Source organism: Rhinoraja longicauda, chromosome 26 (genome assembly GCF_053455715.1).
Source record: "Rhinoraja longicauda isolate Sanriku21f chromosome 26, sRhiLon1.1, whole genome shotgun sequence".
Lineage (NCBI taxonomy): Eukaryota > Metazoa > Chordata > Chondrichthyes > Rajiformes > Arhynchobatidae > Rhinoraja > Rhinoraja longicauda.
Genome location: NC_135978.1, coordinates 33,559,668 through 33,574,161, shown reverse-complemented (window position 1 = coordinate 33,574,161; position 14,494 = coordinate 33,559,668). Strand labels below are relative to the sequence as shown.

The following is a 14,494-nucleotide window of genomic DNA, read 5'->3' as shown; positions in this document are numbered from 1 at the left end:
AATTAGAAGTAACACTAGCAAGTTTGCGGATGACACACAGCTGGGTGGCAGTGTGAACTGCGAAGAGGACGATAGGAGGTTGCAGGGTGAGTGGACAGGTTGAGCGAGTGGGCAGATGCATGGTAGATGCAGTATAACGTAGATGAATGTGAGGTTATCCACTTTGGCGGCAAAAATAAGGGGGCAGATTATATCTCAATGGTGTCAGATTAGGTAAAGGAGAAGTGCAACGAGACCTTGGTGTCCTTGTACATCAGTCACTGAAAGTAAGCGTGCAGGTACAGCAGGCAGCGAAGAAAGCTAATGGCATGTTGACCTTCATAATGAGAGGATTTGAGTACAGGAGCAAAGAAGTCCTTCTGCAGTTGTATCGGGCCCTGGTGAGACCACATCTGGAGTATTGTGTGCAGTTTTGGTCTCCTAATTTGAGGAAGGACCTACTTGCTATTGAGGCAGTGCAGTGTAGGTTCACGAGGTTAATCCCTGGGATGGAGGGACTGTCATATGAAGAAAGATTGGAAAGACTGGGTTTGTATTCACTGGCGTTTCGAAGGATGAGAGGGGATCTTATAGAGATGTATAAAATTATAAAAGGACTAGACAAGCTAGATGCAGGAAAAATGTTCCCAATGTTGGGGGAGTCCAGAACCAGGGGTAAACAGTTTAAGATAAGGGGTAGGCCATTTAGGACTGAGGGAAAAAAAATTCACCCAGCGAGTTGTGAATCTGTGGAATTCTCTGCCACAGAAGGCAGTAGAGGCCAATTCACTGGATGTTTTCAAGAGAGAGTTAGATTTAGCTCTTAAAGCTAACGGAATCAAGGGATATGGGGGAAAAAGCAGGAATGGAGTGCTGATTTTAGATGATCAGCCTTGATCATATTGAATGGCAGTGCTGGCTCGAAGAGCTGAATGGCCTACTCCTGCACCTATTTTTCTATGTTTTTATGTTTCTAACACTCTATACCCTGGGATCCGGTGTGTATGGATGGTTGGGTATTAGGTTCACAGTATAGAAATCCTTATTGGCAGAGACAGTTTAGTTTAGTTTAGAGATACAGCACGGAAACAGGCCCTTCGGCCTACCGGATCCGCTCCGACCAGCGATCCCCGCACATTAACACTATCTTACACCCACTAGGGACAATTTTTACATTTACCAAGCCAATTAACCTACAACCTGTACATCTTTGGAGTGTAGATCTGGGAGAAAACCCACGCAGGCCACAGGGAGAACGTATAAACTTCGTACCGACAGAGCCCATAGTCGGGATCGAACCTGGGTGTCCGGTGCTGCATTCGCTGTAAGGCAGCAACTCTACCGTGGACGAGATACGGAGCAAAAACAGGCCCTTCGACCCACCGGGTCCGTGCTGACCAGTGATCCCCGCACACAAACACTATCCTACATGCATAAGGGACATGAGAGGCATACATCGGGTAGACAGTCAGAATCTATTTCCCCAGGGTGGAAATGCCCCCTGCTGTGCTTTGCTTTATAAAAATGATATCTTTCAGGTCAAATCCCTTTGAGTGAAAAAATTCAATGTTTTTTCCACATCAGGGAACACTAACTGCACCATTAATTGATCCTTGCCGGAAATCCAGTAGACTGCAATTGTAAAAACTTTGGAAATCTTTGTCAGAAACCAATTAAGCTTTTCCCAGCTGAATTGTGCTTCGATACACAGTGAAAGGAATTCCCATTAAATGCTTAGATTCTGCTGATAATTCCCATGGTTTAGACAGTGATTAAGTCTGCCAAAATGCCTGATAACCTTAGATTTAAGCGCTGGTTGGTATGAGTGAAATCCCAATGGACAGGGTCCTCCATAATTTAGGATGAAATGAAGGCCAACAATACCAGAGCATCGACAGTGTTACAAGACAGAAGAGACCTGATAGAAGTATATACAGTTCTGAGAGGCATAGATGGGGTAGACAGAATCTTTTTCTCAGATTGGAAAAAAACAAATACTGGAGGGCACAGTTTTAAGGTGAGAGGGGCAAAGTTTCAAGGAGATTTGCGAGGCAAATTTTCTTTTACACAAAGAGTGGTGAGTGTCTGGAAGGTAGGGCAGCATGGAGGCACAGCGGTAGAGTTACTGCCTTACACAGCCAGAGACCCACGTTCCATCCTGACTACGGGTGCTTTCTGTACAGAGTTTGTACGTTCTCCCTGTGGGTTTTTGCCGAGATCTTCGGTTTACTCCCACACTCCAAAGACGTACAGGTTTGTCGGGTAATTGGCTTGGTATAAGTGTAAATTGTCCCTAATGTGTGTAGGATAGTGTTAATGTGCGGGGATTGCGGACTTGGTGGGCCGAAGAGCCTGTTTCCGCGCTGTATCTCTTAAAAAAAGTTTTAAAACGTGCTGTCGGTGGAGGCAGACATGATAGCGGTATTTCAGAGACTTTTGGATAGGTCCATGGATTTGCCTGGAATGTCGGGATATGTAAGAGTATGGCTTGGCATCATGTTTGATACAGATATTGTGAACCAAAGGGTCTGCTCATGACTTGTAATGGACTTGAGGAAGCGAAGCAGTACACACGTCCCAGTAAACATTGATGTCGTCAAAGTAGAAATGCTCGAAAGCTTCAAGTTCCTAGGAGTAAATATCACCAGCAATTTGTCCTGGACCGTCCATATTGAAGCAATGGCCAAGAAAGCACACAAACGCTTCTACTTCCTTAGGCGGCTTAGGAAGTTTGGCATGTCCCCAACAACTCTCACCAACTTCGACAGATGCACTGCAGAAAGCATGTTATCAGGATGCATCACAGCTTGGTTTGGGAACAGCTCCAGTGAAGACCACAATATATTGCAAAGAGTTGTGGACACAGCCCAGGCCATCACGCAAACCAACCTCCCTTCCATGGACTGCATGTACTCTTCATGCTGCCTCAACAAAGCCACTGGCATAATCAAAGACCAGTCTTACCCTAGTCACTCCCCCTTCTCCCCTCTCCCATAAGGCAAGAAGCACAGAAGTTTGAAAACACATAGCTCCAGATTCAGGGGCAGTTTCTTCCAAGCTGTTATCAGGCCTCTCACCAGCTAGAGAGTGATCCTGACCTGCACCTACCTCATTGTATACCTTTGAGGCATCTTTGATCAGAGCTTCTCTTGTACTAAATAATGCACCCTTTATCGTGTATCTGTACACTAGGACGGCTGATTGTAATCATGTATAGACAGTATAGTCTATTTCTTGACTGGCTAACACGCAACAAAAAACTTTTCACTGTACCTCAATACATTGGCAATAATAAACGAAACTAATTATAAGCACGCACAACCATGGCTCACCTTTCCCTATGTAACGTACCAGAAATTAGTTTGTGACCAAACAACGTCGGCAAATCCATGCTTGGCCGACTGAGGGGAATTGAGCTGATGATGGCAGGATGGGAACTGAACATCAATATTTCCATCCCAAAGGCGAAGAGGAGACCCACGGCTCCAACCCAGAAACAGCAGACAGGAGACCGAGGTTCTTGCACCCATTTGGGCAGACAATGTGAATAATATGCCAGTGTAGAGTGAGGCACATCTAGATTATGAGCATGGAATCACGGAGAGACACAACATGGAAACCAACACCATGCCAATCATCAATTTACATTATTTTTTCTCCAGCACACACTTTATTCTGTCCTCATTCCTGCCAAAAAGAAGCAAGGATGCTGGTTTACAAAAATAGGCAAAGTGCTGGAGTAACTCAGCGGGTCAGGCAGCACCTCTGGAAAGGTGAAGTTTCTGGTTGGAACCCTTCTTCAAACGGTTGCATTGTATGCTTTGAGGCACAATATAGGGAAGACATAACAACTTTACAAAGGGTGCAAGAGCTTTACCAGAATGATCTCAGGGTTGAGAGACCTTACATTGGAGAGATTTTCATTGGAATAGAGGAGCTTGTGTGTGGATCTAAATGGGGTATTTAAAAATCACTAAGGGTATAGAGAGAATAGATAAAGAGAAACTGTTTCCATTGACAGAGGGATCAAGGACTGGGAGAAACAGAATGAAGGTGATTGATGAAAGACCCAGGGGATGCACAGGTGGAGAGCAAGGCAAGAGTAGAGTGAGTGGGGGGGTTATAGATTTCAGAGGAGAGCTCGAAAAGTATTGGAAAGGAAAGCATATGCAAGGCTGTGTGGGAATGGAAGAGGCAAGAGAATGCACCCAACTCTATAACTCAACAAAGAGCCAGTATAGACTCGACGAGTTGAATGGCCTCAACCATGCTGCGACCGTTTAGTTACTGGATAACCATGCTGCAGCTTATGAACTGAGACTCAGTTGATAAATGGTTTAGTTTAGAGATACAGCACGGAAACAGGACCTTTAACCTACTGAGTCTGCGCCGACCGGAGATCCCCATACACTAACTCTATCCAACACACACTAGGGACAATTTACAATTTTACCAAAGACAATTAGCCTGCAAACTTGTCCATCTTCGGACATTCTCCAACAACAGGGAGCTCCCAATGTCCAGGAAGTGTCCACACTTTGTCCTGCCTCTCCTCTCTGTCAGCTTTTTCTAACCCCCTACCTCTTGCACAATCTATCTGAAGAAGGGCCCGACCCAAAAACGTCACCCACCCATGTTCTCCAGAGACACTCCCTGCCCTGCTGAGTTACTCCAGCACTTTGTGTCCTTCCAGGAAGTAACCCTGCCTTTCCCAACCCTTCTAATCACAGTCATTTCCCAGGCCCCAGAGGGAGGTGGAAAGCTCTTGATCAACAGATTGTATTATTTGTGGAGCAGCGGTGTGGCACAGACTCTACCCAGGAACAACTGCGTCAGAATTAGTCATGTGTGAGAACGTGTTAGGGAGCAGGGGTCACAACATGAGAATTCCAAATATGCTTTGAGGGCACGTACGGGGTTGGGCACGTTAGAGGTAGGAAACAATGTTCCCAATGTTGGGGGAGTCCAGAACCAGGGGCCACAGTTTAAGAATAAGGGGTAGGCCATTTAGAACGGAGATGAGGAACAACTTTTTCAGTCAGAGTTGTAAATCTGTGGAATTCACTGCCTCAGAAGGCAGTGGAGGCCAAGTCTCTGAATGCATTCAAGAGAGAGCTAGATAGAGCTCTTAAGGATAGAGGAGTCAGGGGGTATGGGGAGAAGGCAGGAACGGGGTACTGATTGAGAATGATCAGCGATGATCACATGGAATGGTGGTGCTGGCTCGAAGGGCCAAATGGCCTACTCCTGCACCTATTGTCTATTGTCTAAACAACTCGGGTCTAAAACCAGTCTCCTCGACTCAAACAAAGGCATGTATGAAGAAGGGTCTCGACCCAAAACGTCACCCATTCCATCTCTCCAGAGATGCTGCCTATCCCGCTGAGTTACTCCAGTTTTTTTGTTTCTATCCTTACGTATGAAGAAATAGGGTTGAGTTATCTGGAGTTGGCTGGATAAACATGGTAAAGGAAAGGTCACCAGATACGTCGTGACAGATATGCAAGTGAGTACACAACACGCAGAAAAAATATCCCTCAATTAGAGAAGGACATAAAAGCCAAGGAAAAAATGAGTTTAGTTTATTATTAAGTGTAGATACTAAACTAAACTAAGAGAAGAAAGCTGCATTGTTTTGTTGCGTGCTATCCAGTCAGCGGAAAGGCTATCCATGACTATAATCCAGCTGTCCACAGTGTAGATACAGGATCAAGAAACAATGTTTAGTGCAAGATAAAGTCCAGTAAAGTCAGATTAAAGATAGTCCGAAGGTCTCCAATGAGGTAGATGGTCGGTCAGGACCGCTCAGATTCAATCAAAGACCAGAGCAAACAAAGTAATAAACACTGGTGGTGGAACAGAGGTCTGGGAATTTTTCAGAAACCAGCAGCAGAGGACAAAATGATACAAGTCCACCACTGATTTTCCAGCACACTTGGTTCCAGAGACTTGCTGGTTTATCCCAACAGAGGTCTCGGCCTCGGGGGGGGGGGGGGGGGGGGGGGGGCCTCAAAGTTGGTCTCTGATGTTGGCTTTAGGAATGGTTCTGCCAGCTCCAGCTGGGCTGGAGTTCCACAGCTACAGGGGGCAAATTCGACTGGCACGGAAGTCCTGATGAGGTCAAAATTAGTCACCTCACCTGGCCTTGGCGCCACATTTTTGGGGGACTTCCGGGGGGGAGGGGGGATTTGAATTGAATTGAATCAATTTTATTATAATAATATAATAGTAAGCATTTATTTTATATAGCGCCTTTCCAGAAGCTCAAAGCGCTTTACAAAAACAATCATAACATAAAAACAAACAGACAAACTATCCTAACGGAGAAGCGGCGAATAAACAGCGCCAGCGTCCTCTCACGTCAGGGTCCGGCAGTAGACAACAAAAAGCACAGGACACACAGATTCAATTTTTACACAAACATTTAGCCAAGTATGTACACATACAAGGAATTTGCCTTGGTGCTTTGCTTTTCAAATGTACTCTCGTAATTTTGTCCGGATTAAAGGACCTCCAGTTGCCGGAAAATCAGTGGTGGACCTCTACTAAAGATGCAAAACATAGATTATGAGAGAAAATTGAAAAGTAATATCAAAGCCAACTGCAAGAATGCTCAGAAGAAGAGAGGCAAAATACTGGAAACTCTCAGCCAGTTTGCTTTGCCAGAGATCAGAGGTGTTGAGGCCTGGAGCAGGTCAATGGTCACATTAGAGACAAGATTATGAATGCAGCTGTGGGAATTATCAGGGCATTGGCAAAAAACAGTCAGGTCAACAGGAACCTTTCTTCAAGCTGAATCATTTTGTTTGGGGCACATTTCTTCAAGCTGATATTTTTGTTTGGGGCACAATTTAGGGAAGACATAATAGCTTTGAAGAGGGTGCAAGAGATTTACCAGATTGGGTGGGGGGAAATGTGTTGACATTTCGGGTTGAGACAAGGGCGGGCCTGTGGTGATGGATGGACCAAAGAGGGTGAAGGATGATGGGTAGGAGACAGATGGGGGAGAGGTGGAGTTTTGAGACAGAGGCAGATGGATGAAAAAAGGATGCAGACATGGAGAAAAAGGAGATGAAGTGAGAGTGGAGACAGAGCGTGACAAGGGTGAAAATGGGAAACAGAGGAGAGATGAGGGGCAGATGGAACCAGGTTGGGGAGGGTAAAGTGGTACATTAAAAGCAGTTGGGGGGGAGGGGGGTTGGACAAAAATAGGCGACGAGATGGCAGGAGGATGGGGGGGCTTGGCAAAGGGAACAAAAATGCAAGGACTGGAGGTGGATCAGAAGGACAAAGAGAGAGGTGAAACGGTAGAGTTAAGGATGACCTGAAATAGGAAAATTCAAATGTTCATACGTCGGGTGGCAGATTATCCCAGTACTGTTGTGCTTCTAGCTTGCTTTGAGCTCTCCCTAGTAGCTAGAAGGAGCTTAGAATTGAGAGATACAGCGTGAAAAAAGGCCCTTCAGCCCACCGTCCATACTGATCACCCATTGACCACCCTTACACTTGTTCTACGTTATCTCACTTTCCTATGCTACACATTACAGAAGCCAATTAACCTACAAACCCGCATGCAATTGCAAAGATTTCCCCATCACACAGCCCAGGGTGCAGTTCCCCCCCGCTGAACTGCGGAGAGAGGACGGCAGCACCACGAATCACCAACACAACCGTGATGTGCATGGTTAACACGGGCGGTCGAGGAGCGCGGGCCACCTGACACACTCACCTTCAGCACAAAGGTGTTGTCTCTGTCCGGCATTTCCAGCGGGATGGTGGTGCGGACCTCCACGATGGTAGAGAGCGGAATACTGACCAGCGACTTTGTCGACTGTCAAGAGAAAAGAAGAGTTCACAGCGTGGAACAAACACACAGACTCCCCATCAGTCACTGGGCTGCTGCCTTGCCCACCTCACAGCAGACCTCTGGAGCCACCAGTACAAAGCTGGCCACTGGGCACAACTCAACATCAAGGGGAGATTCGTACTGATTGAAAGAGAGCATGGAAACAGGCCCTTCGGCCCACCGACCACCTGTTCACACGAGTTATAATAGGTTTTCAGCAGACGGAGCAATCTTTCCATCACATTCAAAGACTTGGAACATGCACATCCCACTTTCCCTTCCACTCACTACACACTTAAGACAATTTACAGAGTTCAATTAACCTATAAACCAGCAAGTCTTTGGGATTTGAGAGGAAACCAGAGCACACGGGGAAATCCATGCAGACAGCACCCCAGGTCAGGATCGAGTCGGGGTCTCTGGAGCCGTGAGGCAGTGGCTCCACCCGCTGCACCACTGTGCCACTCTATTAATGAGGATCCAGGCACACTACAAGATGCAAAACCCAGATCTCATACATCATCGGAGGATGACCACAAACAGACCGGAAAACTAAACTCAGCACAAGTGTAAAGGGAAGTGATTTTATTAAATGATAGGCAATATAAACTAAATGGTAGGTGGACACAAAAAGCTGGAGTAACTCAGCGGGACAGGCAGCATCTCTGGACAGAAGGAATGGGTGACGTTTCAGGTCGACCCTTCTTCAGACTGGTTAGGGATAAGGGAAACGAGAGACATAGACGATTATGTAGAGAGATAAAGAACAATGAATGAAAGATATGCAAAAACGTAATGATGATTAAGGAAACAGGCCATTGGTAGCTGTTAGCTGGGTGAAAACGAGAAGCTAGTGTGACTTGGGTGGGGGAGGGATAGAGAGAGGGAATGCCGGGGTTACTTGAAGTTAGAGAAATCAAAAATCATGTGATTTTATTAAAGGACTGTGATTTTATTAAATGATATATTTAATTAAATATATTTTAAAAACGTGGCAAGCAAGCTCCACATCTACTAACGTGATGCTGACTGGGTAACCTATGGGCAGGGGGGTTTCCCTGCCTCTACTACCCTCCCCAAGGCCACTGTGGGGGTGGGGGTGGGGGTTGAGAATTTGCAGCATTGGCAGTTTATTGTGGATGGATGACAGCTGGTCACAATGTGATTGAGATGGTGCAGGATATGCCTGGTGTTGACAGCTCACTATGTGGACAGTGCAGTGCAGAAGGCTTTTACAATACAATACAATACAATACAATATATCTTTATTGTCATTGTACAGGGGTGCAACGAGATTGGGAATGCGCCTCCCATAAGATGCAATAAATTAATTAGCTAGTCAGTATTTAAACAACCCAATGAAACAAATTAGAACAGTTTTAAACGGAATAAAGTGCAAGTAGATCTGTGCCGGATCACTGTGCGATGTGCCCATCCGGCTCAGCAGGACCGGTTCATAGCAGCTATGGCCCTGGGGATGAAGCTATTCCCGAGTCTGGAGGTGCGGGCTTAGAAGGCCTTGTATCGTCTGCCCGATGGTAGAAGTTCGAACAGACTGTTGCAGGGGTGTGAAGAGTCTTTGTGGATGCTGGTGGCTTTTCTGAGGCATTGTGTGTTGTAGATGCCCTCCAAGGCTGGTAGCTGTGTTCCGATGGTCTTCTGAGCTCTATGGACTACCCGCTGAAGAGCTTTCCTCTCTGCCTCCGTGCAGCTGAGGTACCACACAGGGATGCCATGTGTTAGGATGCTCTCTATGGTGCAGCGGTAGAAGGTCGTCAGCAGCTGTTGGGATAGACCAGACTTTTTCAGTGTTCTTAGGTAGAACCAGTCGTTGCTGTGCCATCTTGACCAGTGCAGCTGTGCCATCTTGACCAGTGCAGCAGTGTTATTGGACCACGTTAGGTCCTCCGAAATGTGAGTGCCCAGAAACTTGAAGCTGGACACACTCTCTCCACACTGTCCCTGTTGATAAAGATCGGGACGTATTCCCCGTTGTGTGACCTACGGAAGTTGATGATCAGCTTCTTGGTCTTGGTGGTATTTAGGAACAGGTTGTTATCAGAGCACCAGTCCGCCAGGTTTTGAACCTCCGCTCTGTATTTTGTTTCATCACCGTTGGTGATCAGCCCGATCACCGTTGTGTCGTCTGCAAACTTGACAATGGTGTTGGCGTCGAATGCAGGAACACAGTCGTGTGTGAATAGGGAGTAGAGCATGGGGCTCAGAACACAGCCCTTTGGTGTGCCGGTACTCAGGGTGATAGTGGAGGACAGGTGCGGGCCCATTCTCATTGCCTGCGGTCGCTCCAGCAGGAAGTCCAGGATCCAGTCGCATAACGACGAGCTGAGGCCTAGCTGGTGGAGTTTGGTGATGAGCTTGGTGGGGATGACCGTGTTGAAGGCAGAGCTATAGTCAATGAATAGCATCTTCACGTACGTGCCCTGTCTCTCCAGGTTAGTCAGGACAGTGTGAAGAGCCAGAGACAGCTCGCTAGCCTTAATCAGTCAGGAAGCTAAAGGGCCTGTCCCACAGGTGATTTTAAGGCGAGTGCCGGTGACTAGGCTGTCGCCGACAGTTCGCCAGGGTGTCGCGGGCATGATCATGAGGAGTCTTCAAAGAATCATAGCGGATCTCGGCGCGTCGCTGAGAAATTAACCGGATTGAAATTTTGCAGCGACATCTGGCTTGTCGCCAGGTATTGTTGCTTATTGCGGGCGTTGTCGCATGCTGTCCCCAGGTTTGCTAGGTTGTCGCAGATGCATTTAGAAGCCAGTAATATTAAATTAAGTAAAGTAATTTGAAGATACCATAAAATACTTGTGTTCAACCAATTTATTTACCGTCAGGACATTTGACAGGTAGATTGGAGGTGACAGTTTGATGGTCAGGTAAGTGTGGGAATTTTCACGGTTTATGGTCATCAGCGATTACATTTAAAGTAGGCTCCCAACCCAGATATGCAACCCAGAAACCAGATATGCATCTCCCGTACATTTTCATAGAATGCCCACACTCGCACAAAAATCCATTTAACCACGTTTAAAATTAAATCTCTTAATACTGCTATTAGTAAACTGGAAGTCAATCCAGTTTATGCCTTGTTACCGTGAGGCTTAGTTTTCAAGTAACCCGGGCAAGATGTTATATTTCAAAACTCTCAAGTAATTACAGACTTGTCAGTGATTTCAGCAAAAATTAGGACGCCGGAGAAGCATTGATAAGCGTGGAAATTTCACGATGTTTCCGAAGACGGTGTAATCTCTTAGCCAGGTGCTAGTTTCACAAAAAAAGTAACTTGTATCGACCTGACTCGGCATTGTCGTGGTCATTGTCGTAGGGTAAAAGAAAATTTTGGCGATCTGCTACGGCTTTGACAGTCGCCGGCAGTCACCTAAAAAATTGCCTAAGTGGGTGGGACAGGCCCTTAAGTAGAGAAGGTGGAACATCACATCGCGGAGACCAAGATGGTCGTGAGGCTGCATTGATGGAAGTTACCTCATGCTCATTTCACAACCTCGGGGGCCCAAGCAAGCTTCAGCCCAATGGTTCAAAGGTTCAACGGTATTTTATTGTCACGTGTACCAATTAAGGTACAGTGAAGCTCGATTTACCATACAGCCATACTAAAAAAAGCAACAAGGCACACAACTACATAAAAGTTAATATAAACATCCACCACAGCGGATTCCCCACATTCCTCACTGTGATAGAAGGCAATAAAGTCTAATCTTCTTCCCTCTTTATTCTCCCGTGGTCGGGGCAGTCGAACCATCTGCAGTTGGGGCGATCGAACCTCCTGTAGCCGGCGATCGAAGCCCCCGCGTCGGGGCGATCGAAGCTCCCAAAGTCGGTCCTTAACCGTGAGCTCCACAAAGTTAAAGTCCGCAGGCTCCCGTGGTTGGAGCTCCAAGGTCAATCCCTGACAGGGACAACCAGCTCCACGATGTTATGTCCACAGGCTCCTGCGGTTGGAGCTCCCGAAGTCGGTCCCCAGCAGAGGCCGCCAGCTCCTCAATGTTAGGCCGCAATGGACTGTTTTAAAAAATACATGGCGGTGGGCCGAAGGGCCTGTTTCCACACTGTATCGCTAAACTAAACTAAACAAGTTTATTGAGCAGCATTGTGCCCTGAGAAAATGGCAGGCTTCTGCACGAGTCTGTAAATGCCAATTGCTAATTTTAGAGCATGCCAAAATGGCAGTGAACTGTTAAATTGGAAGCAGGAGAGCACCACTGTTAGCTCTCCACTGTCCACCCCCACAACGCGTCCCACCCCATCAGTGGAGATCCACGGCCTCCACACTGACCTCATCAGTCAGCTCAGAACCCACCCACACAGAGGAGAAACAATTCACACTCAACCCCACAGGGTCTGGCGGGGGAGGAAGCAACCCTTTATGGCCCAGGAGTGGGAGCAGGGAAGATTATGCAGACATCATTTTCTATGGAATTTGAAATACTACCAATCTGACTAAGCATCAAAAAGCTGTGTTCAGCCAGAACATGGAACTTCTGTTTTCCAGTTCTCTAAACAATCCTTCCATAAGCTAGGGCACTGTCTGACTCCCCTCACCCCTTGGCAATCATTGGACTTTGTCTTTGGAACTGGTGTGCTACAATGCTGAGGAATATATTCTGCCCTCTGTATCTTCACCTTCACTTTATGTATTGTACTTGAGTATGGCTTGATTGTATTTATGTGTAGTATTATTTGATTTGATTGGATAGCAAGCAAAATAAAACTTTTCACTGCACCTTAGTAGACCTGACAATGATAAAACTGAATCTAAAACATAGAACAGTACAGCTCAGGAACAGGTCCTTCTCTCACAATGTCCGTGCCAAACATGATGCCTAATCTCCTCTGTTTACACATGATCTATATCACTCCATTCCCTGCAAATGGAACGGAATGATGGGTGGTGTTCCTCGCCAGAAACCTCTTAATCAACTCTATCGCATCTGCCTCCACCGTTACCCCTGCAGTGCATTCCAGGTACTCACCACCCTCTGTGTAAAAGATAAACTTCCCCGTACATCTCCTTTAAACTTCTCCCCTCTGGCCTTAAAGATATGCCCTCTAGTCTTTGAGATTTCCACCCTGGGAAAAAGGTTCTGACTGTCTATCCTATCTATTCCACTCCCCCATTATACACTCCCCCAATCTCCGGCGCTCCAGAGAAAACAATCCAAGTTTGTCCAACCACTTCTTCTAGCTGATACCTTCAAATCAAGGCCTATTCTGTGACCCTCTTCTGCACCATCTCAAAGCCTTCCTGTGATGGGGTGATCAGAACTGTATGCAATACTCTAAATGCGGCCTAATCAAAGTCCTATAAAGCTGCAGTGTGCCTTCCCGACTCTCATACCCAATACCCCAGCCTATTAACGTAAAAATTGATGAAACAGTTCTACAGAATATAGAGCAATCAAAGTTGTTTAAGATAAGGAGTATTAATTGTTCAAGGATGTAGAAATCCCTGGATCATGCAGTGTCGATGATGGATGCTGCTATTAGTTTCATGAACTGGCCCTTCCATTGAAGCACTGTTCATCTATTCCAGAATGTAAATAGTCATTTTTGTTTTCTTTAAAACTTTGCAACAATAAGACCAATGTTAAATCCCAAAACAAAGTACTGGAGGGAGCAAGTGTTTAAGGTGGGTGATGAGATCCAGTTAAGTAGTCTGCTTTGTCCTGGATGGTATCAAGCTTCCTGAAAGAAGTTGGAGCTATGCTTGTATGGAGTCTGCCATTTCACTTCTGACTTGTGCCTTTTAGTTGGAGGAGAGGCAGGTCATTGCTGCAGGTCACCCAGCCTCTGACCGGCCGGCATACTATATGCCTCTTTACTTCACACTTGCTCGGATTAAACTCCATTAAATTCCGTGTTGTAGCTGTACGAGTATAGAAGTTGGGAGGTCATGTGACAGTTGCACGAGATGATGGTGAGGTCGCATTTAGAATATTACGTTCAGTTTTTGGGCACCATGTCACAGGAAAGATGTTGCCAAGCTGGAAAAAGGTGCAGAGAAGATTTATGAGGATGTTGCCAGGACTCAAGAGCTTGAGCTATCAGGAGAGGTTGAGCAGGCTAGGACTTTATTCCCTAGAGCGCAAGAGGGATGATCTTATAGAGGTGTATAAAATCATGAGAGGAATAGATTGGGAAAATGCACAGAGTCTCTTACCCAAAGTAGGGAAATAGAGAACCAGAGATCATAGGTTTATGGCAAAGGTGGAAAATTTTAGTAGGAACCTGAGGGGTAACGTTTTCACAAAAAGAGTGGTGGGTATATGGAACAAACTGCCGGAGGAGGTAGTTGAGGCAAGTACTATTGTGATGTTTTATAAACATTTAGACAGGTACATGGATAGGACAGGTTTAGAGGGACATGGGCCAAACACGGGCAGGTGGGACCAGTGTAGATGGGATGTGTTGGCCATTGTGGACAAGTTGGGCCTGTTTCCACGCTGTAAGACCCTATAACTCTATCTGCCATTTCTCTACCCATGTCTGAAGCTGATCTACATCCAGCTGTATACTTTAACAACCTTCCTCAGTTTGTGACCTCAGCAATCTTGGTGTTGTTTTCAAACTTACTAACCATGAGGGGGATAGATAGGGTAAATGCCAGAGTCTTTTGCGCAGGGTACGGGAATCAAAAAC

General features: G+C 46.2%; 1 protein-coding gene across 5 annotated transcripts in view; it reads right to left on the bottom strand.

The window, feature by feature from the left end:
- sh2b2 (SH2B adaptor protein 2) overlaps nt 1-14,494 on the bottom strand; it is a 92,733-nt gene that overhangs the window by 48,731 nt on the left and 29,508 nt on the right. For all 5 annotated transcript variants that reach the window (XR_013548940.1, XM_078422347.1, XM_078422344.1 and 2 more), the window contains exon 4: nt 7,709-7,810. Coding sequence is in view for 4 of the 5 variants with exons in the window: in XM_078422347.1 (XP_078278473.1) it covers nt 7,709-7,810 (102 nt within the window). In the remaining variant the exon portion in view is untranslated. The remainder of the gene's footprint in view (nt 1-7,708; nt 7,811-14,494) is intronic.